The 27784-nt window shown below is 38.6% G+C and overlaps 2 protein-coding genes across 2 annotated transcripts; both read right to left on the bottom strand.

Moving 5' to 3' along the window:
- Nucleotides 1-16184: 16184 nt before the first annotated feature.
- Nucleotides 16185-20005, bottom strand: LOC109212683 (aluminum-activated malate transporter 14-like). Its single transcript, XM_019376354.1, has 5 exons — nucleotides 19603-20005; nucleotides 18752-18892; nucleotides 17993-18265; nucleotides 17252-17379; nucleotides 16185-16217 (listed from the first exon to the last, which is right to left on the bottom strand). The coding sequence occupies exons 1-5, from the start codon at nucleotides 19889-19891 to the stop codon at nucleotides 16185-16187; spliced, it is 864 nt and encodes a 287-aa protein (XP_019231899.1). The 5' UTR covers nucleotides 19892-20005.
- A 1861-nt stretch (nucleotides 20006-21866) lies between these two features.
- Nucleotides 21867-26466, bottom strand: LOC109212684 (MND1-interacting protein 1-like). The gene is made up of 3 exons (XM_019376355.1): nucleotides 26360-26466; nucleotides 24431-26077; nucleotides 21867-22557 (listed from the first exon to the last, which is right to left on the bottom strand). Exons 2-3 carry the CDS (start codon nucleotides 26033-26035, stop codon nucleotides 22057-22059), a joined length of 2106 nt encoding a protein of 701 aa, XP_019231900.1. The 5' UTR covers nucleotides 26036-26077; nucleotides 26360-26466; the 3' UTR covers nucleotides 21867-22056.
- Between the last annotated feature and the right edge of the window lie 1318 nt (nucleotides 26467-27784).

Below are 27784 nucleotides of genomic sequence, written 5' to 3'. Positions count from 1 at the left end.
CTTCCTCTTGGCTGTAACCTTGGACCACCAACCTTGCCTTGTTTCTTGTGACAGTTCCATCTTCATCAAGTTTGTTCCTAAAGACCCATTTGGTGCCAATGACTAATCTATCCTTGGGTCTTGGAACTAGGTGCCAAACTTGACTTCTTTCAAACTGGTTTAGCTCATCCTGCATTGCATTCACCCAATCTGCATCCTACAAAGCCTCAACAATATTTTTAGGTTCAATGATAGATAAGAAAGCATCAAAAGCACACAGATTCTTTAATTGTGATCTAGTTTTGACTCCAGATGTTGGATCAGTGATAATGTTCTCAATGGGATGAGAACTTTGATACTTGTGAGGTTTTACAACCAACTGGCTTCTGCTGGATGTTTCAGCAATTTGATGAGGAACAGGTTCATGAACAGGTTCCTTTAAGGAGTTTATTTCAATTCCTCTTTGATTTCTTCCCCCTGTCAGGTTGCCCTGTAGGGAAGAACCTGGTCCATTACCTGTTCCTTCTGCAGGTGTCACTTTTACTTGAGCTGATACTTCAGCCAAGTCTTTAACCAGTCCAATGGCTTCATCTTCATGTTCCTGCCTCTCAGAAAGAATGTTAGTTTCATCAAATACTACATGCACACTTTCTTCTACACACAGAGTTCTTTTATTAAAAACTTTATAAGCTTTGTTATGTGAAGAATATCCCAAGAATACTCCCTCATCACTTCTGGGATCAAACTTTCCTAGGGAGTCTTTTCCATTATTGTGCACATAGCACTTGCAACCAAAAGTCCTAAGATGGGATATGTTTGGTTTTCTCCCTTTAAGTAACTCATAGGGAGTCTTCTCTACTAGAGGTCTGGTCATGCATCTATTTATGATGTAACATGCAGTGTTTACTGCCTCTGCCCAGAAGCTGTGAGGCAATTTGCTAGATAGTAACATTGTTCTAGCCATATCCTCAAGAGTTCTATTTTTCCTTTCAACTACTCCATTTTGTTGTGGAGTCCTGGGGGCAGAGAAATTGTGATCTATGCCATTTTCATCACAAAATTCAGCAAACTTAGAGTTTTCAAACTCAGTTCCATGATCAGACCTAATGGATGCAAGATGATTTCCTAATTGTTTCTGAGTCTTCCTAACAAATGCAGAAAACATGTCAAATGCTTCATCTTTGGAAGTTAGAAATAAAACCCAGGTGAATCTAGAATAGTCATCAACTAGCACCATTACATACTTCTTTCCACCTCTGCTCATGGTTCTCATTGGACCACATAGATCCATATGAACCAGTTCCAACGTCTTGGACGTACTTACCATTTTCTTGGATTTGAAGGATGACCTTACCTGCTTCCCCCTTGCACATGCCTCACAAATTTTGTCTTCCTTGAACTTGATATTAGGTAAACCTGCCACCAAGTCCTTGGAGACTAATTTGTTTAGCTGATTTAGACTGGCATGACCAAGTCTTTTGTGCCATAGGAGGGTATTATTAACCAACACACTTAATAAAGTGAGTTCATTTTCTGAAAGAGTTGACAAATCTACAATGTAAATATTGTTATCTCTTTTTCCCTGCAAAACAATCTTGTCAGTGGTAAGGTTAATCACAAAGCATTTGGTGGAGGTAAAAGCCACAAGGTTACCTCTGTCACACAATTGTGACATACTTATTAAGCTATATTTCAAGCCATCTATCAGGTAGACATTCTCTATAGAATGAGAATCTGTTTTGCCTACCTTTCCAACCCCAATGATCTCACCTTTCTTTCCATTACCAAAGGAGACATTACCTCCTTTTAGGTCCTCAAGTGAAAGGAACTGGTCCTTGTCCCCAGTCATATGTTTTGAGCAGCCACTATCCATATACCATATTTGGCTCCTCCCTTTCACTTGGACCTGCAAAAGGAAATCAGGGGTTAGTCTTAGGAACCCAAACTAGTTTGGGTCCCTTTCTATGGGCAAAAGGATGAATCAGATTCTTTCTTGCCCAACTAGGCAGCTTATGCTTTCCTTGAACAAAAGCTTTGTTTCTTTGACTGGCCTTTTCTTTTGCATTACATTCATATTTGTAATGGCCAGTCTTACCACAGTGTGTGCAGATTTTATTTTCAGGAAGAGTGAGGTACTTGCTTTTTGGATCCCGTTTAGGAGCTTGAGTCCCATAGCCAAGTCCTCTTTTGTTACTGCTGTGATGCTCTTGCAACAGGAGAGAGCATCAGAGGCTTTGTTCCACTTGCAAGTTCTGTCTAGTTCATGTTTTACCTTCCCTAGATCTTCTTTTAAAACTTTGATGAATTCATCTTTCCTGTATAATTCATCTTTTATTTTTCCCAAGTTTTCTTCTAGAGTGGGATATGTGTGATCAGCTATCTTTTTTTCTGTTCCTAATTTCAGTTTCAGATTTTCAGACCTATGTTCTAGGACACTGTTTTCAAGTTCAAGACCTGGTTCTTCAACTCAGCATTTTTGTTATCACTCTCATTTGCCCTAGACTCTAGACTTTTGCATTTTGCTTTTAGAATCACAAATTCCCTAGACAGAACTTCCTTCTCATTATTAATTATCTCAGACTCATCAATGAAGTCTGTTAATAGCTCAGCCAACTTTTCTTTAGACAAGAACTTAATCTTGTCTTTGAGATGAAGAATACTTACCTCTTGTTCATCATCTGATTCTCCGATGGCCATCAGTGCTTGCTCCTCCTCAGTTTCATCTTCTGAGTCTTCATCTGAAGTTTCTCCCCAAGCAGCAACCATAGCCTTGGTTGAACCTTTGTTTCTCTTTGGTTGAACCTGTTCCTTCTTCCCGTTCCTTCGTTCAGCTCTTTCTTTCTTCCACTCAATTTCCTATTGAGGGCAGTTTTTTATCATGTGGTCAGTCTTACCACACTTGTAGCATCCCTCATTGGTCTGTTTCTCCGGAGCTCTTGATTTGTTGAAGTTTGTACCTCTTGAAGAACCCCTTTCCTCTCATCAGGTACTTCTTGAAATCCCCAGTGATCATAGCCACTTCATCATCTTCCAAATCTGCACCTTCAGCAATTCTGAGAGCTAAGCTTCTCTCCTTTTTGGGGTATCCATCTTCATGGTTTGTCCCCTCATTTCATAGGCAGTTAAATTTCCAATTAGTTCATCCAGTCTGAGGGTAGCAATGTTCTTTGATTCCTGAATGGCAGTGATTTTGCTTTCTCATGTGACTGGCAGAACTCTTGTCAGAATCTTCTCAACCTTGTTTTCTTCCAGGATAATCCTTCCAAGAGATTCAAGTTCATTTGTCAAAGTGGTGAATCTAGTATACATCTCCTAGATAGTTTCTCCTTCCTTCATAGTAAAATTCTCATATTGAGAATATAGAAGTGTTCCTCTTGATCTTTTCACTTGAGTGTTCCTTCATGAGCCACTTGCAGAGTGTCCCATATTTCCTTAGCAGTTGTACAGCTTTGGATCCTACTGTACCCGTCTGGTCCTAGACCACATACAAGCCACTTCTTAGCCTTAGCATTTTTCTCCTACTTCCTCGGGTCCTTAGCAGTACAATAAGCCCTTGTTTTTGGCACATTAATTCCTTCAGCATTCTTCTTAGTGGTTGCTAGGGGACCATAAGTGACTATGTCCAAAAGTTCATAATCTTCTCCTATAATGTGATCTCTCATTCTGTTCTTCCACCAAGAATAGTACTAAAGTGGAGGCCTGGTAGTGGATTGCCCTTCCCAGTTCCCAGGTGGTGCACTCATTGTTGATCTTCTCCTAAGGTGTTAGCCTCTTCAAGGATAACCTACTCTGATACCAATTGATGTTCTAAATGTCAATACCACACAATAAGGGGGGTGATTTGTGTGGTACCTAATTTTCGCACTAGAAGAACCTGGTTCTTCTAGATGTACTTACTCTTACTATTTGCGGAATTAAGAGTGCATAAAATAAAGAACACAAAGATTTTTACGTGGAAAACACCTGGCTCAAAAGGTGAAAAAACCACGACCTACTACTCAGTAGGATTTTCCCAAACTTCCACTAAAATCACTGAGCCAAAACAGCATTTACAAAACTCTTTTGTAAACCTAAGGATTAAACTCTAATCCCAGTGTGGCACACAGCCTCAACTGCTGCGACACTTTCAAGTTAACTCTTAACTTGAATACTCAAAGTACCTAATATAATTGCTTCTATGAAAGCTGAAAGGTACAATATGAAAAACCTACTACAATTGAACTAGAAATAAAGAAAGACACAATGGAATTGGTTCTTCACTCTTAGTTCATGTAGCTTCAGATTTGCACACTTGAATCACACTCAAATTGCTTGCAAAATCACCTAGATCTTTTGCTCTCAATTTAGTTCAACTTCTGCGTATGTGCAATCACCTGTAAAAGAGAACAATCTTTATTATTTATAGAGTTAGTAATCAGAGTTTGATAAAAACTCGAATCCTTATCCTTGATCCGGATCCGGATGTAGTTCTCTTCTCATAAGGAGACTTAACTCCTTATCCTATGCAACCTTTTCGATCAACTCAGAAGATATTGTTGCTGACCCTTGAGACTTATCTTCACACGTCTGTCATATGTATAAGTATATCAACACGGTGTCTGTCACACATGATGGACCTGGTTCATGACTGAGTTCATTTTGTCAATCTTCAAAACTTCATCAGAACTTGGGCCAACAGGCCCCTTGTCTATGCCCCCTTTTTCTTTAAAAGGCGAAATCGGGTTTACGACATTTGGGCGGACAACTCTTTTCCCTTTTGGGAATTGGGTTTTGGAGTTTGAAGAGTCGCCACCTAATGATTAAGTGCATTAGAACACTAATAAGGGTTTGAGTTAGAAAACTAGAGTTTGGGTAAGGGCTAGAAATTATCTCGAGGGGAAGGTGTTAGGCACCCCTCAAGATCCACTAGTGTGGTTCTCGGCCATGCTACAATTGTGACTTTAAAGCAAGTAAGCATACAAGATAATTTCACATAAAGACCTCTAGTAGATATGTATAATGGTTACTAAACATGCTGAAATTAGGGACTAGGTGATTTCCTAGTTATTTGAAAGAATGTCTAGGTGCAGAAAAATGGGACCAAATAATGAATATAAATAATCAGATACAAAAGTGGGTGAGCAGAAAATTTTTTTAGAAGAAGAGGACAGTGCAAAAATTAAAGGGGAAATTTTAATGACTGAAACAAAATGCAGAATTTTAAAGAACTGAAAATTGACAATCTAAAATAATTACATAAAGGAAGGGGGTCCTAGGTTTGTAAAATACATGGATCATCCACACAACACCGGTAGCCAATCCTACGCACTGTGTTATCGCGTGATCATCATCTCCATGTCTACCCTTCCCACCCCGTTAAGGTATTAAAGTACGGAATGGTATCGTTACTTATCGCATGATATTACCCGCCCCAATCCTATCAGTCTCGGAGGCAGTGAGACTACTAGTCCTAAAGAGGAGGGAGTTGGGGCTTTTCAGAATTTCAAAAGGATAAAAGCTAGGCGGCAGGCAATAACAAATAGCATCTAAGAGGGAAGCACATAGCAATTAAGGTTCAAGTAGGCCTCCTCATTTAACGTAGCAAATTATTTAGCATGACTTACAAATACTGATTATGTCTTTGATTAAGCGAAGTGTAGGACAGGCTGAGTTATCACATATTTTCCAGATGAGGAGTCCGAATTAGCCCTGACTAGATGTAGTTATCAAAATTGATACAGTTAATCAATGACCTACTGGCTTGCCTAGGTGAAACTTATAGGCAGGATATCTAACAATGTAGGAGCATACTGATTTTAAGGAAGAGTTTACTGATTCTAGAAAAGGGATATGCAGATTTTAAGACTGATTTTAGATTCCAAAACGAAACCGATTCAGTTAATTTAGTCCTATAGGCATGGTCTCTAAGTGTCGTTGATTTTAACAGTTGCAAGAGTCCTATGGACATGATCTCTAAATGGATTGATTATTATTAAGCCTAAAGTTGTTTGCCTAGTGGCGTATATATGCAGAAGTGCAGAAAGACTTATAGGCATGCTTTCTAGATGCTGAAATGCAGAATTATAAAAGACCCTATAGGCATGTTTTCTAAGCGCTGAAATGCAGAATTATAGAAGATCCTATAGGCATGCTTTCTAAGCGCAAAAGATGCAGAATGATAAAAGACCCTATAGGCATGTTTTCTACCCTTTACATGCATTCATTCCCCCATACCTTTACACTATCCATCCCAATAGTTATTACAAAATTATTACAGACCGAATGAATCAAAAAGAAAGTAAAAATTACATCAGCGGTTACAGCTACATCTAATCAGCCTAATTCAGACTCAAAGTCCAACAATATGAGATAAACCAACTTCCAGGATCAGATTTCCAAAAGACTTTCTCATATTTGGAGTGTGTCAAAGTTCCCAAGAGTCTCAAAGGGACTCCGGGCAGTGCTTACACCCTAAAAACATTTCAGAATCAAGAACATAGTGCAGTGTGGAAAGGCCAGCTCTCAGATGTCCAAGTTCAGAGGGAACTCAAGGTCTTAAAGCAAGGCTCATAAGAGAGGGGCAGAACTTAAGATTCTAGGAATAGGTGTAAGTGCACAAAGGGGAAGGGAATCAGGGAGAGACAGGGCAAGCTAGTGGTCATACCCAGCAATTGGGATGTTGGCACACCCCTGACCGACCTACTAGTCAAGCATTGAGAGTTCGAATCCGTTGTGGATCAAGCCAAGGCCTGGACAGTAATTAGGACACTGTCAGGCCAAGAGCTTAACTCAGCACATAGAAGGGAATAGGGGTAGAGGATTCATGACAGAAACAGAAGCAAAGAAAAGAGATATGAAGCACAAATTACAGCATATAAGCAATAAAGTAAACAAGAAGCCTGAAGCTGTAAAATAAAAACATAGGGGGGTGAAGCAGAATACTTAAACAAAGGACATACCTGTTTCAAAGAAAATAAGTAAGCAAAAGTAGCCTTGAAAAAGTCGAATTGCCAAACAACAGTTCCAAAAGATCTCAAGCAAGCAAGATTAGAAAACAGTATTGCCCGAAAAGTGAGTTTAGTGTGTAAGTGGTGTATTTTCGTGTATTTCTGATTACGAGAGAATTCGACCTCAGAAAGAGGGAGGACTAAGTCCTTATATAGTTTTTGAAAACAAGTAAGGCAGGCAAAGAGTGCACAAACATAGAAACCAATCAATCAGTATCAATTAAGACAACTAGACTCCTTTAATTAGGGGGTCTAGGTCAAACGGCTAATTGAGATGGAATAAGGAGAAAAAATCAGTTTACTAAGGCTTAATTAAGGTAAGGAAACCATGTAGTGCACAAATAGGGTCAAGTACATAGTTGGTAATTAAGGAAAGATGGATAGTAGTGTTCTTTACAAAGTAAAAAATGAGGTATCAGTTTGAAAATTAGTCAAAAGGATCCTGGATCCTATTGTAATCACAAAGAACCTCAGGTAATTAAGGAAAGAATAATTCAAACTTTGGTATAAAATCACAGAAGAGATACACAAGACCAAGTATTTAAGGAAAACATCACAAGCCTAGGATTTTTACACAAAAGGATAAAAAATAAACAGCCAGTAGGGTAAAAAACGGGTTCAATCGAAAGAAATCAGTGGTGAATCACTAGCATGATTAAAGGGATTTCAAAATCAATCCTTGGTGAAATCTTTTGGAAGGGAAGTTTTTCTCATATAAAAAGCATACAGTTCAAACAAAAGAAGAGTCTAACGATGAAAGTTTCAGAATCATAGGCAAGTAGGATTTCGAGTTCGACTACAGGCTCACCCTGAGTCTGGAAACCTAGGGTTCCAAAGTGAAACCCTAGTGCCATCTACCCAAAAATAAACCCTAAATTTTAGGGTTTCAAATAGAATTAGCGGTGAGAAATCAAACATACGTGATAGCAAACATATTGATTCAAAGGCATGCTTGAGAAAATCTTGGAACCCAAACAAATCTTAGAAGTTTAAACAAAGCAGGTAAGAGTAAAACTCAGTAAAGTGAAACAAAATCAAAGAGCACGAACATATAGCAAAGAATAAGGAGCAAACAACCTAGTTAACATGTGAACAAAGAACAAAAAAAGGGGATCTCGTCAAATCAGGAAAGAAATAAGAGAACACACTTAAGCATAATAAGAAATAAACGAGCGAGTATAAACACACATAAAAGAGAAAAAGAGTCAAAAAGCCTTTAGAGAAGTTTTCCAGAAACCCTAAAATCGGATTCGAACAATTTTTGAAAAGGAAATTTGGGGAAAAACACTAAAATGTCTACTGAAGACCAAACACGTCACAGATCTAAAAGAAATAGACTAGTGAAGATCCTTAGAGGGCTTAAAATGGCAGAGAATACCCTAGGATGAGAAGGTCTTGAGGAAAGTCGGATCCTGAGTCGGAGAGACTCATATTGCTCTGAACACGCCGGAGAATGGCCGGAGAGGCCATAGATCTTGCAGATCTGAGGTAGATCTAAAGAAAACCATGGAAGTCGGCCTCTGAGCTTTGGTTAATTTAGGTTTAACAATGAGGGAGAGTGGGTATAGTCCATCCATGGCCAGGGCTGCCATGGATTTCGGAGGGAATGAGACGGGAGTAGGCGGGATAGGGCTAGGGTTTGGAGAGGGCTAGAGAGGATTTGGGAGACGAGGGTGGCTGTCTTTGGGTAAATGAATTAGGGTTAGGGGGTTAGGAGATTAAAAAAGGAAAGAATGAATTATGGCCGTTGATCAAAATGATCAACGGCCAAGATTTAAAAGAAAACCGGACGGGTTTATAAATTGGGTCAAGGGGTCGGGTTAAAAAATGAAATTGGGTCGTTTAATTTAGGTGGAATTGGGGTTTAATTTTGGGAAAAAATTGAAATGATAATGGGCTATGTGTTAAATAGCTAATTTCTCCCCTTTTAATTTTTATAAAATAGTTAAAATGATTTTAAAAATAAATCAAAAGCACTGAACTAGTTAATAATATATAAACATTAATCTAAAAATACTGGAAATAATTTTATAATCGCAAAATATTGTTAATCGCAATATAGGCTATAATTGCAATTTTATGCAATTTAGCTTAAAATATAACAAATAAATTTGTAAAAATATGCAAAAATCACCTTAATTATACTTTGGTTTAAATATGAGGATGGAAATAAATTATTCACCAAAATGATAATTTTGGGACTAATCATTGGATTTTGCATTGTTAAAATAGACAATAAATTAATTTTAAAAATCTTAAAATTTGGAAAAAATACCAAAACTCGTGGGCATGCTTATATATGCATACACATGCTATTTTGAAGGTATTTTGGGTATAAAAATACACAGGGAAAAAATTGGGTATCAACACCCCTTACGGCCCAAGCGCAATATCAAGCCATCTCGTGGCATCAACTAGGCCCTCGGCCTCATATCGATATCATTATAATAGTGATGTGTCGCGCAACCCGATCCCATACTCAGTCCAGAATCACATAGGCCCCTCGGGCAATAATAAAATAGTAGTTCTCAGCCTAAAACGTCATTAAAAATATCATTTAAGTTTCAAATCTGAGTAAAAGTGGCTGAGTTTGCAAAATAGTTTTTAAACAATAGGACTGAGTTCAAGTAATATGCCAAAATAGTGAGGAAACAGTGATAACAATCCCCGAAGGGTTCGAATAGTTGGCATGAAGCCCACATATGACAACTAGTCCAAATAATGATGATAGCAAGTAAGCTTCAATCAAATACGCGGTAAAAGCATCACTCGGGACGGACCAAGTCACAATCCCCAATAGTACACGACCCCACGCTCATCATCGAGCGCGTGTCTCACCTAAATATAGCACTACGATGTGCAAATCCGGGGTTTCAAACCCTCAGGACATCATTTACATTCATTACTCACCTCAAGCCGGCCGAAACTCTAGCTTGCTATGCCCTTGCCTCTCAAATCGACCTCCTCGCACGTCGAATCTGACCAAAACCACAACGAATACGTCACAATATGCTAAGGGAACAAAGGCCAATCGAAAACAATCGAAAAATATTAAAAATCCCGAAATTAGCAAAACCCGAGCCCCGGACCCACTTCTCGAAACTCGGAAATTTTTACATCATTAGACTCCTTATCTCCCCACGAGTTTATACATATCAAAAAATACAAGAATCGGAGTTCAATTGACCCTTCAAATCCTCAATTTTTGCTCTCTTAAGTTCAAGCCCTAAACCACCATTTTTAGTCCATTAATTCCTTAAATTTTCAGTCCTAATTCATGAAATAACACCATAGAATCGTGTTTTAGGTCCAAAATCCTTACCTTATCGAAGCTCCTTGAAATCCCTCTCCAAAATCGCCCAAAAATCACCAAGTCCGAAGTTAAAATGAATAAACCCTTCAAAATTCGCGAAGAAGAACCTTAAATACCTTCTTCCCAGTCAAAACCGCATCTGCAGTCAAATCCCCGCTTCTGCGGTCAAAGCTCCGCATCTACGGAAATCATTAAACTCCCAGGAGTCGCTTCTGCGACAAATATTCCGCATCTGCGGCTTCGCAGATGCGGCTCCTCGTCCGCTTCTGCGGAAACAGCTGCCCAGACCAAAACTCGCACCTGCGGCCTCCCCTTCGCACCTACGACACCGCACCTGCGGTCCCCTATTCCGCAGGTGCAGAAATACCAGCAACAGCAGAAATTTCTGCAACAACACAAGTCCAAATTCTTCCCGCTTAGCGATCCGAAATCACCCCGAGGCCCCCGGGACCTCAACCAAAAACACCAACGCATCCTAAAACATCATTCAAACTTGTTCTAATCATCAAACCACCTCAAACAACACCAAGACCATCAATTCACATCGAATTCAAGCCTAAGTTCTTCTAAAACTTCCGAAACACGCATTTGATCAAAAACCCAACCAAATCACCTCCGAATGACCTGAAACTTTACACACACATCCCAAATCGCACAACGAAGCTACAACAACTCTCGGAATTCCATTCCGACCCTCGGATCAAAATCTCACCTATCAACCAGAATTCGCCAAAATACTAATTCCGCCAATTATAGCCTAATTCTACGCCGGACCTCCAAAACCACTTTCGATCACACTCCTAAGTCACAAATCATCCCCTGAAGCTAACCGAACCATCGGAATTCACACTCGAGCCTTCCAACACATAAGTCAACATCCTGTTGACTTTTCCAAACCAAGCCTTCCTTAAAAGAGACTAGGTGTCTCATTTCCTACCAAAACCATTCCAAACCAACTCGATCATACAAGATACTGATAATGAAGCATAGAGAAGCAGAAAATGGGGAAAACAGAGCGGTAACTCATGAGACGACGGGTCGGGTCATCTCAAAGAGTACGATAGAAGGCTAAACACTACAAGATAGAGTAAAAAAGGAGACTCTTCGGCCTGCGGACGCGGCAGATGTACCTCAAAGTCTCCGTAGCTCTCCCTACCTCAAGGATAGTGCGCCTGGGTGGAGGTACCTGGATCTGCACATGAAAAACATGCGCAGAAGGGGCATGAGTACACCACAGCGGTACTTAGTAAGTGCCAAGCCTAACCTCGGTCGGGTAGTGACGAGGCAGGTCAGGGCCCTACTGAGATAAAATATAATAATAAGCCTTGCAACAGTATGAAATGAACAGAAATAATGAATACAACTATGAAGCAAGACAGGTTATACAAAGCAACAAATAACACACAAAAAATAAGGTAACGCAGAGTAAAGAAGCTCAATATCAGTACCAACAATGAGGATCTCCCAGGATACCGTCCTGTAGTCCATTTTATCAACTGTCCGAGGATCTCCCGGGATACCGTCCCGTAGTCCATCTATCAATGTGCAGGGGGATCTACCAGGAATCTAACCCGTAGTCTCAAAGTAAAAGTGCAGGGGGATATACCGGGAATCTAACCCGTAGTCCCAAAGTAAACAAACAAGGGGGAACTACCGGAATCCCACATCCGTAGTCCCAATGTAAATGCGCAACCACAACCAGAGGATATTCAGAAATGAAGTACAAAAATACAAGCAACAGGTAGTACTAGCCTAACATGCTTCACGTAGTACAATAAAGGCAACTTAAGCAAATAGGCAATTTAAATCAACTAAGCAAGCTTTTCTGAACTAACACAGGCTATAATTGCAAGTAGAATAAAGTACATACGAAAAAAACTCAGTCTCGATATATTAAGTAAAAATCGGGTTTTCAACAATTAGCTCAAGTATGCGCTCGTCACCTCACGTACAAGGCATTCAATTACCAAAAATCATATCCTAAGGGGAAAGGTCCCCCACACAAGGTTTAGAAAAGCCATTTATCTCGAACCGGCTCAAAAATCAACTAGAAACCACGCCTTTACCACGAGTATCCGACTCCAAATGGCTCAAATCTATTCAATGCAATTACATATCGTAAATAACATCTCAAGCAACTAATTCTACTATTTAACTCAAAGTTAAGGCGCAAAATTAGGTAAAATGGCCAAAATGCCCCTCAGGCCAACGTCTCGGAATCGGATAAATTTTACATTTTCATAACCCTCGTACTCTCACGAGTCTAACCATATAAAAATCTCTCAAATGGAGATCAATGATCTTCTCTTCAAAACCCTCTCAAAATCGCCCTCTCCCGAGCTCCAATTTTATTTTTCTAACTTTTGAAACTAAACCCTTAAATTTCATATTTCAGTCCAGTGATTTCCACTTTTGCGGTCAAGGGACCGCACCTGCGGTCCCGCTTCTGCTGAACATGTGCCGCTTCTGCTGAACATGTGCCGCTTCTGCGGCTTTCACTTAAAGGCCAAGATTCCGCACCTGCGGTCCAAATCTCGTAGATGTGGATCTGCTTCTGCGGAAATCCCACCGCATCTGCAGAAACTGATGAACTAGCCTAAACCCGCTTCTGCGGTCCTCCATGCCGCCTCTACGGCTCCGCACCTGCAGAACCCAAGCCGCAGGTGCGGTTATGACGGATACGAGCACCTTCAGCAATCTCCTAACTTCAAAATCTTTCCGCCAACCATCTGAAATCATCCCGAGGCCCCCGGGACCTCAACCAAAAGCACCAACATCACCTAATACCCTATTCAAACTGGTACCAATCCATAAAACACCTTAAACAACAGCGGAAACCCGAATTAATCAAAGATTTAAGCCTAAGAACTTCAAATTTTATCAAAATACGCTTTTGATTATAAACCCAACCAAAACACGTCCAAATGACGGAAATTTTGCACACACGTCCCAAATGACATGACGGAGCTACTGCAACTTCCGGAATCCCATTCTGACCCTCGGATCAAAATCTCGCTATCGAACCGGAAACTTCAAAAATTCAAACTTCGGCATTTCAAGCCTAAATTAGCTACGGACCTCAAAACACATTCCGAACACGCTCCCGACCCCGGAATCACCTAACAAAGCTAACAGAACCATCGGATTTCCATTCTGAGGCCGTCTTCACACTGTTCCGACTACGGACAACTTTCCAACACTTAAGCTCTCATTTAGGGACTAAGTGTCCCAAAACTCTCCGAAACTCAAAATCGAACATCACGGCAATTCAATTTAGCAGAAATAGACTTGGGGAAAGCAGTTAATAGGGGATCGAGGCGTTAATTCTTAAGACGACCGGCCGGGTCGTCACACATCACTTGAATGATGTAATCACTTGGTTGGTCAAAGGGGAGTGACTGCTGTACTGTGCTGCACTGTTTGTGTGTACAGTGCAGGCAGTCACTTTCCAGCTGTAGATAGTTGACTTCGTACTGCTGTCAGGGAAACACAAGGGGATCAGGTCCCTGTGTTGATTCTTTATCTTCTGAAGTCATAGCAACTCAAATTAGCTCGAGTCAGTTGATTGAGTTGTGTACCAAGTGTGTCAGGTTCCTTATCTGGTTCTTTGACAGTAAGTTTGTTAGATCATCAAAACATAATGCTAAGGTATTGTAAACCCATAACCGACCCATTATAAAAAATAAATCGATATTTTTCATTTCAAAGACATATACAAAACTATATTATATAAAACCTTAAATATGGAGTTTAAATCAAAACAAAAGTGCGGGAAAGAAAGCCCGACATCGGGGTGTCACTAAGTCATGAGCATCGACTACAACTGTTCTGAACATAGCAAGACTAACATAGTCTAAGAATAACCAAAATACACTAAAGGGAAGATAAAGAACGAGAAAAGCAGGATTGCGATCGCTAGGCAGCTACATCGCTATCTCCGATGATCCGCTACTGAGTAAATCAACAACCGCTACCATGGCCAGAGATACCTGGATCTGTACACAAGGTGTAGGGGGTAACGTGAGTACACCAACTCAGTAAGTAAAAAGTCCAAACTATGGAGTGATAGGTAGTGACGTACTTAACCTCAACAGTTAATAGAAATAAACTGTGCAGAAAAGTAGGCATGCTTTCAATTCAAGTATACAGCTCAAGCAGTACAGTAAATACAGATCTGGACAATGAGAAGTAAAAAGCTCAGCTAATCTGTACGTGCCAATGCATAGAATGCATGAAAATGTACCATGTTCTCCACTCTCAAGTACTCATCCACTCAATACTTTATATGGCCATCCGGCCCAGGGAAGATCCATCCCGAAAAATTTATACACATCACTGACAACAGTCACTCAGTACCGAGGAAGTCCATTCCATCCCTATGGAGAAGATCCATCTCCAGGTATAAATACTTCAGACAAGATCCATGTCTAGGGAAGATCCATCCCTCAATAATATCAACTGCGCTCACTGGGGGTATGTTACAGACTCCGGAGGGGCTCCTACAGCCCAGGCGCTATCATAATCATCAACATAACCACTGCGGTGTGCAGCCCGATCCTATAACTGTCACTCATAATCAGGCTCTCAGCCTCACTCGGTCATCACTCTCCAGTCTCACACACGGGCTCACAGTGCCATGAAACTAGCCCGGAACAATGATATGATGTGCCAATAAATAACAACTGAGACTAAGACATGATATGAAATCCATGAATAAGACTGAGCACAGAATATCAATGAAACTAGTGAGATGATAGCAAGAAACGACCACCCGGGTCCCAACAGTATCGGTGTAAAGTCCTAACATGATATCTAGCATGATTTACAGCTCATTTACTTAATCATATGATGAAAACACGGATATCAGCAAGAAAGAGTCACTAAATGGTGCCATAAAAAGAACCAGGTCCCGATTCTCACGGTGCACGCCGGCACGCCCGTCACTTGGCATGTGCATCACCTCAATACTAATCACATAACACATAGTTTGGGGTTTCGAACCCTCAGAACCAAGTTTGGAAGCGTTACTTACCTCAAATCAAGCCAAAATCCTACTCTGCGACGCCCTTGCCTCTCGAATCGGCCTCCAAACGTCCTGAATCTAGCCAGAAGCAATACGATGCAATCAATATAGGCCAAGGAACCAATTTCACACAAAAATTTACTTACTTGGACACAAATCCCGAAATTCACCCAAACTCGGCCCCCCGGGCCCACATCTCGGAATCCGACAAAAATCACTAAACTAGAAAGCTCATTCACTCACGAGTCCATACATATAAAATTCATCAAAATCCAACTCCATTTGACCCCTCAAATCCTCAAATCAAACTCTCCAAGATCTCAAGCCCTAACCCCTCATTTTCACCCCTAATCTTCACTAATTACATTATTAAACAACGGGAAATCACCACATATACGAGTACTAGGGGCCAAGCAACTTACCTCACCGATACTCCCTTGAATCCCTCTTCAAAATCACTCCCAAAAGCTTTAAAACCGACTAAAAATGGTGAAGAATGGACCAAAATTGGCAAAGTGTGCAATTTACACTTTATTCCCAGTGATACCGCATCTGCGGTCCAACTGTCACTTCTGCAACGCCGCACCTGCGGAAGATCCATCGCAGGTAGGGATCCCACTTACTCCCTCAAAATCCGATTATGCGGTCGAAATATCGCACCTGCGGGCCTTGCCCGCTTCTGCGGTACTGGCCATATTCCCCTCTTCCGCATCTGCGCCCCAGGTCTCGCACCTGCGGCTCCTTCCTACCTCAACCTTGGCTGCATTTATGGCTCCTTCTCCGCTTCTGCAGGCTCACACTTGCGGCGTCTCACTCTGCAGGTGCGGTTATGACCACTGAGTTCAACTTCAGCATTCCTCCAATTCCAAACTTGTTCCATCAATCACCCAAAATCAACTCGAGGCCCTCGGGACCTCTACCAAACATACCAACAAGTCATATATCTACATACGAACTTAGTCGAACCTTCGGAACACCCAAAACAACATCAAAGCACTGAATTACCCTCAGATTCAAGCCTAAGAACTTCTAAACTTCCAAATTTCACAAACGACGATGAAACCTATCAAATCACATCCGAATGATCCCAAATTTAGCACACAAGTCAGAAATGACACCACGAACCTACTCCAACTTCCGGAATTCCATTCCGGCCCCGATATCAAAAATTTTACTGCCGACCAAAATCGCCAAAATTCCAACTTTCGCCAATTCATGCCTAATTCTACCACGGACCTCCAAATCCTATTCCGGACGCGCTCCTAAGTCCAAATCACCTAATAGAACTAACGGAACCATCAAAATTCAAATCCGATGTCTTTTACACATAAGTCAACATCGGTCAACTTTCTCAACTTAAGCCTTCACAAAAGAGACTAAGTGTCTCAAACCCCTCTCTGAAACCACTCTAGACCCGAACCAACTGACCAAACATATCATAATATAGCTGAAGAACACAAAAAGAAGCAGAAATGGGGAAACGGGGATATAATTCTCGAAACGACCGGCCAGGTCGTTACACGTTTATAACAGAAAAATCACTTAACTATGCCTATAGCACTCAGAAGGTTACTCAACCAAATTTCTCAAACTTTTGATTGTCAGATACCTATTTAACCCTTTTAAATTATCAACTTTTATCTTCTTTTTTTTAATATTATAATTCTTTCTCTTTTTAATCTACATTATGGACTTACCTAAAGAACAAATAAGTTTATTTTAAAATGAAAAAGTTTACTAGCATACATAATATTGGAACAATAATATAATTGAGCATAATTTGTAAGAATATATAATGTATATATAAAAATATCTTTATTTTAAATAATTATTTTTTATATTACGTGCATAGAATATATATATATATATTGAAATATTTCAATATATATATATATATTGAAATATATATATATATATATATATATATATATATTGAAATTTTTTACTTACCAGGGTCTCATCAAATGATTTGGAATCCAGGACAGTCTTATAACCATTGTAAATAGGATCCTCCAAATCTGACGAATTTTCTCTGGCTTTTTGTTGTTCCTCATCTCTGAAATACTCATTAACACAAGCTGCACAGTTAAATTGAAAGTACTCATTAATTTCCTATATCAATGAATTATATATGTAACATCAAACAAAAATAATATATATGTGCGCGCGCGTGAGAGAGACTTATATAGCACTTGCTATATAGAATATGAGATGAATTTAAGAAGCGTTTAACTTCCCACAACTGATACACCAACAACAACGACGACGACGACCCAATAAAATCCAATAAGTGGTGTCTGGGGAGGGTAGTGTGTACGCAGATCTCCTTCCCCGAAGGATTCTCACAACTGATAGTGTAAAAGAATTTTTGCACACTCAGATGATCATCTGAAAATAATTACAGGTAATTGCTCATAATAAGTAAAATTAGTACAACAACAAACCCAATAGTTTCTCACAAGTGGGGTCTGGGGAGGGAAAGATGTACACAGCCTTACCCCTACCCCCTGGAAGGGCAGAGAGGCTGTTTCCGATAGTAAAATTAGTAATTCAAAAAATAAGATAGACAACCTGCTTTCATAAGTTAAATTACACTATCAATAATTTTACAAGCAAATTCAAGAACAAAAAAAAATCCAAGAATATAAAAATACATTGTGCTTGTTCAATTTCTAATTAATTTGTCCATACCTTCAATAGATTTTGCTAAGCCTTCAAACTTAGCAGCAGTGAAATTATGGAGGTCTTCTCCTGACCAATTTGGTAGTATCAATAGGCTCATAAGGAGACATATACCACAACCAATAGCTATGGTATATAAGCGCTCGTGCGCAATTTTTAACACGTTATCAACACGATAGCTCGACACTGTGATCAAATTGAAAGTCAAGAGAAATATGACCACACCATAGTCATAGTTTCTCTTTATGTAGGGGAAAAATCTCATGTACGTAGTTGCAGCTCCTGTCAAAATTGAAAAATAATCAAATATAAATTAGCCATGAGCAAGTGCCTAAATATTAATATTTGTGTTTTCTAGTTTTCCACCCAATGTCTGGTATCAGCTTCGAAAAGACAATTCCATTCTCAGAGTTTGAACTTGAGATCAGTGGCGGAGCCAAGATTTTCACTAAGGGATATCAAAATATAAGAATTTAAATACACCGTAAAATGAAGGGGAGTCAATGTATAGTAAATATACATAAAATAAATTTTTTATCTAGCAATTTAATGTAATTTTCCGGTGAAAGAGTGTCGGTTGACACCCCTCGGTTGAATGTGATTACGCCACTGCCTGAAATCTCTAGTTAAGGATAGAGGGGTATACTTTCCACCCCGCCACAACCTTAATTACCGATATTATTAATATTACTTGGAACCAAGGCAAATCCAAATATAGAGATTAAATAACTCTTCATATAAAACTTGATATAGTAACATGAAACTTACCAATGAAAAAAACTGAGGCTCCAATGAATATAGCTCGAAATATGTGGCCAGATTCTGTGGCAACATATTCAATAAAGAATGCCAGTGATCCTGCTAATAGTGTTCCCAATCCTCTATTTAAACCTTTGCATAATGTTGCCCCTATCATTTAAAAATAATAGAAAAACACATACGTTAGGAATTACAAAAAAATTAAAAAAAAATTATACTATCAGTTCACCTAAAAGATAACTGCAGCCTACTGGTAATCGTACGTCTATAATAAGCTAGATTAGTAACCCGAAAACTAAGGCATTCATCAGGTTACCTTCCACAACAGATTCAAATAAACAGATAGTATGAAAATTCTTTACACTGTCATTTAGTGGCGGAGCTAGGAATCTTAATAAGAGGATTCAGAAAAATGCAAGAATGTCAAAACTATGATTCCGACGTGTAACTTTTATTTTAATTTTCGAACCCCATGTCGATAAATATAAAGTTTTTCATATGCCATGCAGTAGCGAAGCTAGAATTTCTCCAACAGTGTTCAAATTTTAAAAAAAAGTGAAAAGCATTCCCGACAAAGGATGTTCAAAATGTATTATATACTTCTAAAACGTACCCTATGTACACAGTGTAATTTTTCGGCGAAGGGTGGTCAATTGACCACCCTTATGACCATGTGACTTCGCTACAGATGCCAAGGGGATTCAAAACCGTATATACATACAAGAAAAAGTTGTTACTCAATTTGCGAGCATAATTTTTCGATAAAGGGAATTCAATTGAACCCCTTCACTAAGCATATAGCTTCGTCGCTACTGTTGTCAGTGTATAAAAGTTAAACTCTAACGGGAAAAAAACTTTACCTGCTGTGAATTCAAGAACAACCACCACAGTCATGACAGCCCAAATAGCACTACTTCCAAAACCTTTAAACAATGGCTCCATTAAATATAATAATGAAACCAATGTCAAAGAAAAACCAACTTTGAGTGAATGAATAACCCTTCTTGGATCATCTTTCCCAACTTTCCAAATTGTTTTCCATGTTAATTTTGGAAATTTTTTCATCTTCTGTCCAAGAATATTCATTCTTTTCTTCATAATTGGTATCCAATTAGTATTATTGTCTCCACTTCCCATTTCCATTCCCATATTGGTGAATATTGATAAGAAAAAATAAAGTGGAGATTTTTTTGTATTTTTTTAAGTTAAAAAAATGGCTAGGCCATGCAAAAATATAAAGAATTAGAGGCTATAGTTTCTAGAGAACTAAGAGAAGGGCTTTCATTGCTTTATAACATGGAGAAAAGAGAGTTGTGATGTTACTATATTCACATGTTTCTCAATAAAGTAGTTTGATATATTAAATATGTTCATTAGCTTTTAAAATGGACATAAAGTCAAAACAGACAAGAAAGAAGAAATTATAACCAACTTATGTGGAAAAAGTTGGTGCAAGGAGGTGATTAGAATTTTCTATAATCTACTATTATAGAAAAAGGAATTTTATAATGTTGGAACTTTCTTTATTACTATTATATAATAATAAAAGGTTTAAAATTAATCGGTGCAGGAGCTGCTTCAATAGCTTCGGCAGATGTAGCAAAAATAGTAATGTATATACTATATACTATCAGCATTAGTTATCTTTATTATTCTATTTTTCAGGTTAATTATCATGTCTAGGAGCAGAGCTAGAAGCTAAAGTAAGAGTTTGATCGAAATCAGTAACTTTTATCTAAACTCTGTATTTGTACTAAGAAATTTACTAAATATGTTACTAACACTTTACGTCGCTATCCTAGAATTTAGAACTCATAAGATTCAAAATCTGACTCCGCCTTTGACCATGCTAAGTTTGATATGTAAATGTACATATGTGTTGTTGTATAGGTTAATATAACCTAAAAAAAAAAAAAAAAAACTTTTAAATTGTTATAAACTCTTAGCACAATTGTGGTGCAAGCCCTTCCAATATGAGTTGAAATCATTGCATGAAAATTTCAAAGCTTTTTAGGTCACGAGCTATTTGTTGTGAAAGGGCTAAAAGTAGTTGAAATTTAAGTGGCTACTAAAGGAAATGGTAGGGGGGGAAAGAAAAGCTTTCGGTATGGCTATTCTGGTTCTTGTTTGTTAACCTAATGTGAACTATTACAAAAGCTGGCCATGGAAATTAAAATTGACTTTGTGTTCTTTAATTCTTTCTCGTGCACCTCAACTTCCCCTCTCCTAAATCAGCAGTCAATATCGCGCCATGTGTTGTTCGTCCATTTGCCCACGTGTCACATAGCTAGGCATCTTATTGCTAGGATCGACGGTGATTGAAACTTTAAAGTTGAAATTGATCTAAGATTTTGAATATATCGCATCTGTTATTTCTCCCTGTGAAATCATGTGATGAGTTACAAGAATAAATTAATAATGACATGGATATTGTATTACTTGATTAAGTGATAATTCTGCTAAAGTATCTTATAGTAAGTCTTAAATTAGTTTAAAGTAGAAAGGAGAACATGTTTGAGTTAATTACCCTCCCATGTGTGCTTTTTCATATGAAGGAAGAAACTCTTAGACTTTCCTTCACTCAAAAAAAAAATTAAATAATTCACTTATATAAAGAATATAATTATTAAAATCTTATAGTCAAGTCTGTTTAGAATGACACTACTCGCACTTTCAAAGAATAGTACTATGACAGCTAGTTGCCGCAATATTACTTTTTCTGAGCCGAAGGTCTATCGAAAACAACCTCTCTATTTTCACAAAGAATAATACTATGACAGCTAGTTGCCGCATTATTGCTTTTTCTGAGCCGAGAGTCTATCGAAAACAGTCTCTCTACCTTCACAAGGTAGGAGTAAGGTTGCGTAAACACTACCCCTCAGACCTCATTTGTGGGGTTGCACAAGTGGGGTAAGGTTGTTTTTTCTGAGCCGAGGGTCTATCAGTATGGTTTGTTTTTTTTGTCGTTGTTATAACGGTGACGACCGTACAACTTGCACACACCTGATATTCTATCGAATACCTGCTACCTCCCTCTAACTAGTAATTAGATTTTCATCAACTCTACTTCCATATCATAACTAGATTGGTACATAACCACACTCCAGCCTTGATAAATCACATCTTAAAGAGAAAGGGACATTTGTCAATACCTCTAATAAGCAAATATCATAGCAGCAAAATACACCAACTTGGCAGCTGTTTATTTTTATTATGCTGACTCAATCAAGCATAAGCATATGTTTAAGACAATACAGTAACTTGAATATTGTCTAAACCTCCAAAAGATAGTTCATGAGCATTTGGGATGAGGCCTATGAGGTTGCACCAAAGACCCTGATCCTCTGTTCAATTGGAACGCCGCAGCACGGACATTTAGCCCTACCCTTCTTCCCTTTGTCATTGCAGTTCGCACACATAACTTGATGAGCGCAAGGTAGGAAGACAATTGAAACTTCATCCTTCTTGCAAATTAAACACTCCCTATCGGAGCTATCCTTCTCGGAAGAATTCTCCAATCTGTCCAACTCATGTAACATCCTTGCAATATCAGCGTGGGGCTGTTCACCGTTAGAGTTACCTGTTACTAAATTAGCAGACTGATTCTGCAGCTCAGTAGACGCTTTAAGCCGAGAAAGATCCTGTTCAAGCCGTTGGAGGTCATCCTTGTGCCGCTGGAAGTCTATTTCTATCTTCAGCCGCAACGCCTCAAGCTTTCTTTTGTTAGTAGCCTCGGCTGCTTCTTTGAGACGTTGTTCTTCCTCTACTTGTGCCACGGCTTGCTCCTTAGCCTTCTGTTCCTGCCTCCACTTTGCCTAATAAAAATTGACGACATAACGTATTGACAAATTTTGGGCAATTAAAGAAACTTGCTATTGTTCAACAATTAAAGGAATACAGTGGCAAGAATTCAGGCAAAATGAAAATGAATCAAAGCACATTTCTTTTCATCCTATTTCCTTTCTTCAGATAAGAATGGATACCTATGCTTTTAAATGTTTCTGAACATGAATGAACGAATGAGGCTTTCAAAAACAATTAGGCATATCCACTCTTACAAAATAAAACTGAGTTTGTCGGTTGATGGTGTTGAAAGAAACTGAAGCTTCTGGTGTAAAACACCATATTTTTATTCTTCAGTTTCATTGTGATAAATAGCTATAGCTTACAATTTACTGTCGGAAAAAAGGAAAACATAAGGTTTCTGATGATCTGCAGAATTCATTGAATACAGCTTCATTAGAAGTTTAGAACTTCAGAAGATAATTTCAGGAAGTCTACCACACACAAGTAAAACTATCTTGTCTTTGGGAGATGAATTGAAAAGATTTGTCACGAAACAGGAGAATAGCTATTTATTTGTCTATATCAGTTTACAATATCAATCAAGAAGCGGATGCCTTGGAACAACTGTAAAATTGCCTCCATGTGACCTGTAAGTCACGAATTTGAGCCATAGAATCCGCCACTAGCGTTTGTGTTAGGGTAGGCTGCTTACATCACAACTCTTGGAGTGCAACCTTTCCCGGACCCTGCATGAACGCGGGATACCTTGTACACCGGACTGTCCTTTTTAGCAACAACTACGCCTCAATTCCAACTAGTTTGGGTCCACATGGATACAACAAGGTGACTTCACGATCACCCATTCTAGCAGTAATCTTGTCAAGCACGCATGCGTCAATCTCAACCAGTTGGGGTCAGCAAGTTATACAACACAAGGACTTCCCTGGAAATCACCCATCCTAGTACTATCTCGTCCAAGCATGCTTAAGTTTGGTGTTCTAATGGGAAGTGGTGGTATGATTGCATTCCTCACATAATTTTCTCTTTTTATAACTGTGGTGCTCGGGCCAGCTTGCGCGCACCTCAACTAATTCCACATGATACCTGTTACTCCCACCAACAACAGATACCAGGTAACTCTATCCACCAAATAGATGAAAAGAAATCAACTAGTATTTTTTGTCTGCACTGGGAACTGAACCTGAAACCTCATAGTTCTAACCCATTTCATTGACCACTAGGTCACACCCTTGGGTGCAAAGTTCACATAATTTTAGACCTTTTTCGTAAATATATAATAAGTCTAATTTTAAGCGGGATGTCAACCTACCACAATCCTCTCCCTTTATCCAAACTTAGAACTAGCTATGGTTGGACACGGGCAAAAGTGGTTTGGGGTACTCTAAGAGTTAAGATAATTGTGACTTAGGACTGGTTATGGTTTGCAAAGGCCACATAGGGAGAGATTTCACAACGAAAATACAACTCCTTTATCAACAAGCAAGTGAGAGAGAAAAAGAAATATAAGATCCAAAATACAACTTAATACATGACACATCTTCTCTCAACAAGCTAAATTCTGATGTAATGTCTATATATTCTAACCATTCTGGGACCTCGTGAACCCAGTAGACAAAAGTTTTCTACGGACGAACGGAAATATCTGAGGCCAGAACAAAAAATGCTTACAATAATGACTTAAGCCTTTATGAAGCACCAACTGTATGCACCTAATAACTAACTTGGATGTAAAGAGGGCATCCTAACATGAGAAGGACACAAGAATATTAAACTGATTCTCATTGAGTGATGTAAAATGTCGAACGGATTTGTTTGCATTTCCATTGCAAGATCACCAATAACAAGTAAACACCAAGGGAAAAAAGAGAAGAAAGAGCAAACCTCAGCTTCCTTTTGAGCTGCCTCTACCTGAACCAGCTGCTTTTGTACATCTGAAATCTTTTGTTTCTCCGCTGCAATATCCTCCTGCAGCTTCTTTTTCTGTTTCTCCCAAACTCCAAGCTTCTTAATGCACTTCTTCTCTCTCTTAGCAGCCTCCATACATGTTTTTGCAGATTCTGATGCGCTTAACTTAGAAGCCTCCATCTCTGCCCTGATTTCTGCATTCTCATTCTCAAGCTTTTTCACAGCCAAGTTTGCACGGTCAACTTGGCCGCTGGCTTTTCTTAGAGCATTCTCCATCTCTGTTAGCCTCTTCAAGGTAGTATCTTCGACAGCCTGTTTACCCTTCTTTAATCTTTGGGTATCCTCTCTTTCCATCCTCAACGTCTTAAGCTCCGTCAAGTCATTGCTAAGCTTCCTTGCGGCTTGCATTGCTTTTTGGTGCGCCCAATCTTTCCGTTCCTTGACCTGCTTCTCAAGATCCTTTATTTGATCGATCAAACTTAGAATCATCTCGTCTTTCTGGTCCAGCTGTCCATTTCCCTTCTCTGTATTCCCATCAAGATTCAAATCACGAAACTTACCTACGACAGAGTTAACCACGTCTTGGCTTTTCAAAGCTTGGGAGTCCCCCGACTGTGCAAGTCCACTTTCAACCCCTGATTCACTTCCACATGATTGATCCCCATCAGCCAAAGAACTAGGACAAGCCTGTGACTGATTCTGCATATATTTCGGGTTTGACCTAAATCCCGCAGCAAATGCAGCTACATTCCTCTTCAGCAAAGTTTTCATCGAAGGAGTAAGATTAAACCTCTTCGGACACTCAATCTCTTTTTGTGAATTAGAATCCGAGGCAGTATACGCAAATGACCTATTCAACGGAAACGCATTATTAGCACCGCCACTCCCAAAACCCCAACCACCATGAAATCTACACATAGCGGGCACAACCCCAACAGGACCCATGCCAACACCCTCAACATTACCACTCCCACTCACCGACCCATTAACACAACCATTCCCATTACTTGGAGCAGGAATTTCCATCACGCTCGCCCGTCCTACATGAAGATCACTCATTAACAAACACCACATTGCGTCCCCTTTACTCAAATGCGGCTTAACTTGCTGCAACAAACAAACCATACCTGCCAACGAATATTCCTCCAACTGCCTCAAATCAACAAAACAATGCTCCGAATCCTCCAATTTCGAAACACTACTCCCGTTATTTAAATACGACAATGAGTTGTGCAATATATTAGTCAAAACATCCATTCCACCATAACAATGTCCATTTTTCAATATAGCTTTCATAGCCACATCTTCATCATAACCTAACCCAATAAGCTTATTAATAGCTTCACTATACAAAATCTCCAAATTTTGTAACAAGATTTCTTCTAATTGCTCCTCAGTACAGTAACCCCAACCACTCTCATCACCCCCATCTGCATTGGGCTTAATTGGGCCCAATGGGCTAAGCCCAGATTCAGAAAATACAGCATTACCGTTACTGATGTTATGGGTATTATGATCATGTTCAGTTTTTACTGATCTTGGTCTTCTATTGGTTCTTGTATACTTCTCTTTAGAACCCATTTTTCGGAAATTTCAAGAACTACACTCAAATCCAAAATGAACCTGAAAAAAAAAGGAAAACACAAGGGTAAAACAGATTGAAATTTTCAGGATTTTTTTTAATCAATTGATAGATTTTTTATGAATTTAGATAATCGGGTATACTTTTCTTTAAAACCCAGTTGAGAATTTCATTAGATATACTAAAATTTAAACTGAAACCCCAAAACGGAAAACACAAAACTTAAATAAATAAATAAAAGATCGAATTTTTAAAGGTTTTTTTTGTTATAAAATTGATGGAATTCATATGAAATAAGACAATCGAACTGCGTATAGACTTACAGGTTAGTGATTATCGCCTTGTTTTGATGATTGTTTTTCTGGGCGTTAAAGTTGCAGGTAAGAAGGTGAAGGATACAATGGATGTCATACGGCATATATTTGGAAGGTTATATGGGTTTGATGTCATGGGCTGGAGCTATTAATGGGTCGGGTTTGGAAAAATTGTGTGTAATTGTATACAAGAATATATATTTTCAAGAGTTTAAGAAAATTGTATTTTACGAAATTTTAAAATTTGGGAAAATACGTACTTACATTTGAGAAGGAATAAAAATAAAACAGGAAAAAGAGAATAATAAATGAAATAAAATGGCATTTGACGTGGCACTGATGTAGAGGTAATGTGATAACCAAGATTGATTCTGTATTTTTGCGTTATTAGACTCGCTTAAGACAAAATTAGCAGTTAGAAAACGCTCGCCAAATATAGATGTCTAACGACTTTTTGAAATAAAGTTGGAGGAGTAAAGTAGATATTATTCCTTTTAGATTAATGTGATTACCAAGATTGATTCTGTATTTTTAGAGAGTTATTAGACTCGCTTTAGACAAAATTAGCAGTTAGAAATGCGCGCCAAAAATAGATGTATAACGACTTTTTGAAACAAATTTTGAGGAGTAAAGTAGATATTATTCCTTTTAGATTAATGTGATTACCAAGATTGATTCTGTATTTTCAGAGAGTTATTAGACTCGCTTAAGACAAAATTAGCAGTTAGATAACGCGCGCCAAAAATAGATGTCTAACGACTTTTCGAAACAAAGTTGGAGGAGTAAAGTAGATATTATTCCTTTTAGATTAATGTGATTACCAAGATTGATTCTGTATTTTCAGAGAGTTATTAGACTCGCTTAAGACAAAATTAGCAGTTAGATAACGCGCGCCAAAAATAGATGTGTAACGACTTTTTGAAACAAATTTTGAGGAGTAAAGTAGATAATAGTCCTTTTAGATTAATGTGATTACCAAGATTGATTCTGTATTTTCAGAGAGTTATTAGACTCGCTTAAGACAAAATTAGCAGTTAAACTAAAAACGCGCGCCAAAAATAGATGTGTAACGACTTTTTGAAACAAATTTTGAGGAGTAAAGTAGATATTATTCCTTTTAGATTAATGTGATTACCAAGATTGATTCTGTATTTTCAGAGAGTTATTAGACTCGCTTAAGACAAAATTAGCAGTTAGAAAACGCGCGCCAAAAATAGATGTGTAACGACTTTTTGAAACAAAATTTAAGGAGTAAAGTAGATATTATTCCTTTTAGATTATGTACTTTGTTCCTTGAGATTGGAGTTTTAGTTTAATAATTGCAGTTTCATTTTGCATCATTCAAATTTAAGTTCAATTTTACCACAAAAAAAAAAAGATCTCATTTTTAAAACAGTCTTGATATTTTAGGATATTATTACACAAAAAACGCTA

Source organism: Nicotiana attenuata, unplaced genomic scaffold (assembly GCF_001879085.1).
Source record: "Nicotiana attenuata strain UT unplaced genomic scaffold, NIATTr2, whole genome shotgun sequence".
NCBI classification, from domain to species: Eukaryota; Viridiplantae; Streptophyta; class Magnoliopsida; order Solanales; family Solanaceae; genus Nicotiana; species Nicotiana attenuata.
This window is presented reverse-complemented; position numbering and strand designations above follow the sequence as displayed.

Excerpts from the sequence above, each read along its gene's own strand:
- LOC109212683 (XM_019376354.1), bottom strand. The coding sequence starts at position 19,891 with ATGGGAATGGAAATGGGAAGTGGAGACAATAATACTAATTGGATACCA. Across the intron at positions 18,893-19,602 it reads TGTTCTTGAATTCACAGCAG|GGGCAACATTATGCAAAGGT; the intron begins GTAAAGTTTTTT and ends TTTAAATGATAG. Across the intron at positions 18,266-18,751 it reads AGCCTCAGTTTTTTTCATTG|GAGCTGCAACTACGTACATG; the intron begins GTAAGTTTCATG and ends CAATTTTGACAG.
- LOC109212684 (XM_019376355.1), bottom strand. The coding sequence starts at position 26,035 with ATGGGTTCTAAAGAGAAGTATACAAGAACCAATAGAAGACCAAGATCA. Across the intron at positions 22,558-24,430 it reads CAGCTCAAAAGGAAGCTGAG|GCAAAGTGGAGGCAGGAACA; the intron begins GTTTGCTCTTTC and ends AATTTTTATTAG.